Source organism: Gymnogyps californianus, chromosome 5, assembly GCF_018139145.2.
Source record: "Gymnogyps californianus isolate 813 chromosome 5, ASM1813914v2, whole genome shotgun sequence".
In the NCBI taxonomy this organism is placed as follows: domain Eukaryota; kingdom Metazoa; phylum Chordata; class Aves; order Accipitriformes; family Cathartidae; genus Gymnogyps; species Gymnogyps californianus.
The window spans coordinates 3316430-3321502 of NC_059475.1; the positions used below are offsets into that span (position 1 = coordinate 3316430).

Sequence of the window (5073 nt, forward strand, 5' to 3'; positions counted from 1 at the left end):
TTACTTGTCTTACGCATTCGAAGCTTTAAGTGTGCACTAACACTTCAGTGCCAGTATATACTTCATAGAACACCGAAGCCTCTATCAATTTAACTTCTGAACACATCCTCTAAAAGCCTGAATAGCTTTAGAATAAGCTATAAGCTGTGGTTTTAATTAATTATAAAACAAATACAACATCCTTACCACAGCATGACTAGCAGAGAAAACAATTGTAAGGCACTTACTCACAGGCGGCCTATCTCCCATGCATACGCTGCACTGCGACTCAATTTTAGGCTCCTGAGGGCTGGCAGAGAATTTTTTTTTCTTACGCTTCCCTGAGTGACAGCATTCAAATGCTACTCCTGCTAGGAAAACTGTAGGCTTTTTAGCATTTCTGAGAAATTCAATGACAAAGCTTTTTGCCTGGTTTTTTGGGGTTTTTTTAATGTTCCGAGAAGGACATTGGTAACATAACGCCTGTTTAGCACCAATCCTTGCTTTAAGAGTGTCCTTAACGTTTATCTTCTCCCAATTAGAGATCTCATCATACAGCAATCCCATAATATAAAAAACCAGTTCCATTTTTTTTGTTTTTAAGAAAGTATTTTTTAATGAAATGTGCACAAAATTATACAATATAAAACATGAATTCAAGTTACAAAAATACGTATATTTGAGTCCAAAATACTTCATTTGAAAATAAGACTGCTAACTAGATCACAACACAGTTCCTTATAAATTGCATCCTTTTCCCTTACCCGTCCTCCCAATAAAAAGTTTTTGTTCCCTTTGTTCCATTTTGTTCCATTTGATTTTGTTCTCACATAATCAACTTCTAAATCTGTAATAAAAACAGTTTTAATTGGCCCTGAGGTACTGCACAGATTGATGCAGTCTAGGTCATTGCTTTCATACGTAGTAAAACATCCACTATGTACAAATCCTTAAAGAAACAAGAGTTTTACATCTTCTGAGGCAGAATATTTCTTGTAGCTGATGAGTGCTTGGCTACAACTAACAAGTTATTCCTACTGATTCTTAAAATATCCTGGTTATATGCAGTAGGCAGTATACTGCTTTTAATATTCCAGATAAATCTATCTTCTGTGAACCAGAAGACTTACTACAAGTGGATAAGAAAAACATGTAATTGGACAGATTGAACTTGGAACAGCCGAGCTGCTTCACCACAAACATAACTCATCTTGCTAACTTCACTTCTACTCCACTCTGCTCACAAAGATTGCTTAGAGGCACGAAGGAAAAAAGTCTGAAGCAATCCTTTTCTTCAAATACTGTAGAATGAAGACCATATCTATTAAACCTCCAAAACATTTGAGCTAGCCATTTAGCTGAAGTGCAGCACTGTATCTCCTACTCGAAGTCTGGAATTGACAATCGATACTGACAAGTATTGGAGCACGTACTTAGAGAACTGTACCTGCCCAAAAGGCAGACAAGTGGGAACATCTGTATTACCCATTGCTCCTTTGCTTGGATATCAATCACTGATATTTAATATACCACCATTAGAAAAATACTTGTGAGAATCATTTAAGGAAAAACCTTAATGAAAAGGTAAGTTCACATTACAGCAGTTTCCATTAACTACAATCAAGTATTGAAGTGTCATTGTCCAAACTAGAGGCATCAACTGCAACAAACTTGAAAATTATCAATGTCATGCCATTGATGCAGAGTAGTGGTATATTATATGCTGACACCCGGCCTCCACAGTAATGGCACCATGTAAAAAGAACTGGAAAGGAGCTAAAAGTCACACAGGTACACAAAAAAGAAGCCTCTCCTCTTCAAGTATCTATTTATGTAGTTAGAAGGATGTTTACAGTAACAAACAATCTTACTCATTCAAGCAATAATGATTTCAGAGGACTCTTCCCCCTCGCATAGGGGATAGTCCCCAGAGGCCTCTACATCCCTGCATGTCTTGAAGCTTGTGCAATTTTTCCAGCCTGAGGTTAGGCGTGAAGGCCGTTTTTTGAAGTCTGTTCCAAATTAAAGCTGAAAACTGAATCTGGTCTCGTTCATAAATCCTCTTTCTGCCGCGAGTTGCTTACAACCACTTTCAAAAAATGTCAAGGAACAGGAATGAATTAAAAAATGGCAGAGGACTTGGAAGAGCTATTGGATCTGGAGCGACCTTTGAAGAGAACAAACTGTAGTGAAAAATAGCTGATCTTCCCAGGGTATCACTAGAGAAAAGTCTGTACTATATATTTGCTCTCAGTAGGCTTTCACACCCCTCCACTAAAAAGAAACCAGTGTTTTCTAGGTTTTTGTTACAGTACGCACTTTTGTTACCAAGAGCACAGATAACTGCAGCTTACTTAACGAGGTGAGCTGCAACTTCCAGCAGACATGACCAGACTCTGATACAGGTTATGAAAGGATTCATAGTAAAGAATCTTAAAACATTCACGGCAGTAAAAAGAGGGTAATGTAAACATCTGTGAGACACACACAATTTCTGTGATAGTTTCAGGAGAATACTTTCTTCAGGATGACGAAGGCACTTGATACACACATTTGATTTTAACAGTTCATTTTCAACCCAGGCACATTTTCTGCCAAGAAAAAGCCACTACAATAGTTACCAGCCCTCTTGCACTGCAATCTTGGGGCCTGAGATTACAGTCATCTTAGTATCCTTTTACAGAGAGCAAATGTATTCGACAAATTATGGAAGATATTACCTTATGCTACTCAAAAAGAAAACCCAGTACACAGCTAAGAGGTCTACTCCTTCCCCCTTTCACACTACAGTTATAATAGGCCACAAAAAAAAAAAAAAATCTCCAACTTCCCCATGAAATTTTAAATTACAGTTGCCTCAGAAGTGTCCCATGGATCTATTTCCTGAGAAGATCTATCTGAAAAGTACCTGCAGTAAAGCAAATCTTGTTTTCAGGTGGGTGGTAGAACAGAAGTGTGAGAATTTCTACAAAATGGAGTTTAGGTCTTCTAAAAGTTAAAAACTGTTAAAGGAAGCATCAAACTACAAAGCATTACCTGAAAGGAATTTGCTTTTGTGTTAATCTTCATCTGACCACAAATCAACCTACTAACGCACATAAATTAATGGCAGAATAAGTAACAGAACCAGTTATATTGATTTTGGTTCAGAAGCGTAGAAGGCACTTTTACTTTTTTCATCCAAATCTGTGGGACATGGAAGTGTTTTTATATTGATTTCACCTGGTTCCAGCGTTCAGAGGCAAGAGCTTCTGTTCAACTCTGTCTGCCACCAAATTCATATTACAGGCCCGAAGAGCTTTTATTAAGTCAGTCACCTTTGCATCTTTTCCCTTCCATTTCTGCCACTCTCGAAGTGACTGAAACAACTGTTCGTGCAAGTTAAATGGATTGGCTGCCACTATTCTGTCCATTTTCACCTCAGAAATGCCAAGTTTTCGCATCAGCATTTTCCAGTCTCTCCCGACATTTTCACATATGACTTCAATAGCTGCCTTCTGAAGACCTGAAATAGCAGAAATATATGAAGTTAGTGATGGATTTCCTAAGAAATACGAGAAAATTTTTAAAAGTTGGTTGTTTGTGGTTTTTTTTTTTTTTAGCAAAACTCTACAACTCTTGCTGCATCGCACATATTGAAAGTCACACCATGTTCTGAAAAGCCGTTGGATATACTCAGAATCCCAAGTACACAGCACGATTTCCGAGTGACCATTCGATAAACAAAAGGGAAGAAATTTCCACCCCAGAAAGCTGTTTGCAGCATATGCCGCCCTCATGGTATGTTTCCAACGTACAACACAGTCCTGTGCAGCAATTAGTGGCAGAAGCACCCTTAGCAGTGGGCTCAGCTACAGCAGGCAACTGAGGGCAGCCGTGCTCTGTGTTTGCTCTAAGCATACCCACAGCTAGAGCATGCAAAGAGATTTACTGGGGTTGCGGGGGATTAAAAAAATAATCCACCTACCTTTTTCATGCATATCTGGCTGATCATCAGGAGCACTAACTTCTCCTTCCTCTACGAACTGCTTTAGCTGTGAGACCAAATCTTCTCTTTTAATGCTCTCAAGCAAGCGTTCCAGAAACGCTACCTTGTCGCTTGCAATCAGCTGCTGCTCGAGAAGGATGCTGAAGAGATCCCCGCCACTTTGGACAGACTCAAGCTTCCTTTTCCCAATTGTCGCCCGGCAGAGAAACTTCAGGGAAGAAAGCTCACTGTCCGACAACCTCGAGGAGAAAGAGTGCAGCAGACTCAAAAACGGATCCATGGTGCCGAGGCCTACACCGCAACCACCACCAGGCACGGGGCGAGAGACAGGCCGAGCGGAAAAGCTGCCGGAGTCCCGTCTCCGCCCTCCGGGGGCGGACTGCGTTCCTGTTTTCACAGAGCGACTGCCCGGGAGGTCAGAGAGCGCGGTGAGACCGAGACCCGGCCGCGGCCGCGGCCCCGGCCCCAGCCCCGCCGCGATGGCGGAGCGCTGGCCCCCGACCCCCCGCCCGCGCCCTGGCGGCGGCCTTGCCCGGAAGTCACGTGACGACGGCAGCGGCTTTCCTTCAGCGCGCCGTAAGATGGCGGCGGCGCAGAGAGCTCTGTGAGGGGCTATTCCCGCCCTCGCCGCCGGTTAGCCTGGTTTTCGGAACTGCGCGGTGCTCAAAAGCCCTCGGAGGCGAACGGGCTTGCTTTGTGATGCCGAATACAAAACGTGTGTTGGAGCCGAGCGCGGCATGGCCAGTCTCCTGCTGCAGGAGGAGCAGCACTGGGTCCCGGCGCCTCAGCCTTGGCCAAGCCCTAAGTTGGGGGAACTGTAGGTTCCCTGTTTAATACAGAATTATTGGACTTCTTGTGAGCACCTATACCTACAAGGGTTACTTTTTGGGTTTTTTTACAAAAGGGGAAAAGGAGAGCAGTACAAGGATGAAAGGACTCGCTCGACGAAGAGCAAGAAAGGCCACCTCAGAGCCGCACTCCCAAAGAGACACAACTCCCATGGTGTCCCTCCCTGGCAGCTGCCCAGGAAAACAGCCTCTGCCCTCCCTGCACGGCCTCGGCCGCCCCCGGAGACCCCCCACCATTCCCTGGAAACACAGGTTTGC

General features: G+C 43.3%; 1 protein-coding gene across 1 annotated transcript; it reads right to left on the reverse strand.

The window, feature by feature from the left end:
• Nucleotides 1–581: 581 nt before the first annotated feature.
• Nucleotides 582–4357, reverse strand: FADD (Fas associated via death domain). The gene is made up of 2 exons (XM_050898343.1): nucleotides 3947–4357; nucleotides 582–3484 (listed from the first exon to the last, which is right to left on the reverse strand). The coding sequence occupies exons 1-2, from the start codon at nucleotides 4245–4247 to the stop codon at nucleotides 3198–3200; spliced, it is 588 nt and encodes a 195-aa protein (XP_050754300.1). The 5' UTR covers nucleotides 4248–4357; the 3' UTR covers nucleotides 582–3197.
• Between the last annotated feature and the right edge of the window lie 716 nt (nucleotides 4358–5073).

Coding starts and splice junctions, on each gene's coding strand:
- FADD (XM_050898343.1), bottom strand. CDS start 4,247: ATGGATCCGTTTTTGAGTCTGCTGCACTCTTTCTCCTCGAGGTTGTCG. Junction 3,485..3,946: donor GCCAGATATGCATGAAAAAG/GTAGGTGGATTA, acceptor CTGCTATTTCAG/GTCTTCAGAAGGCAGCTATT.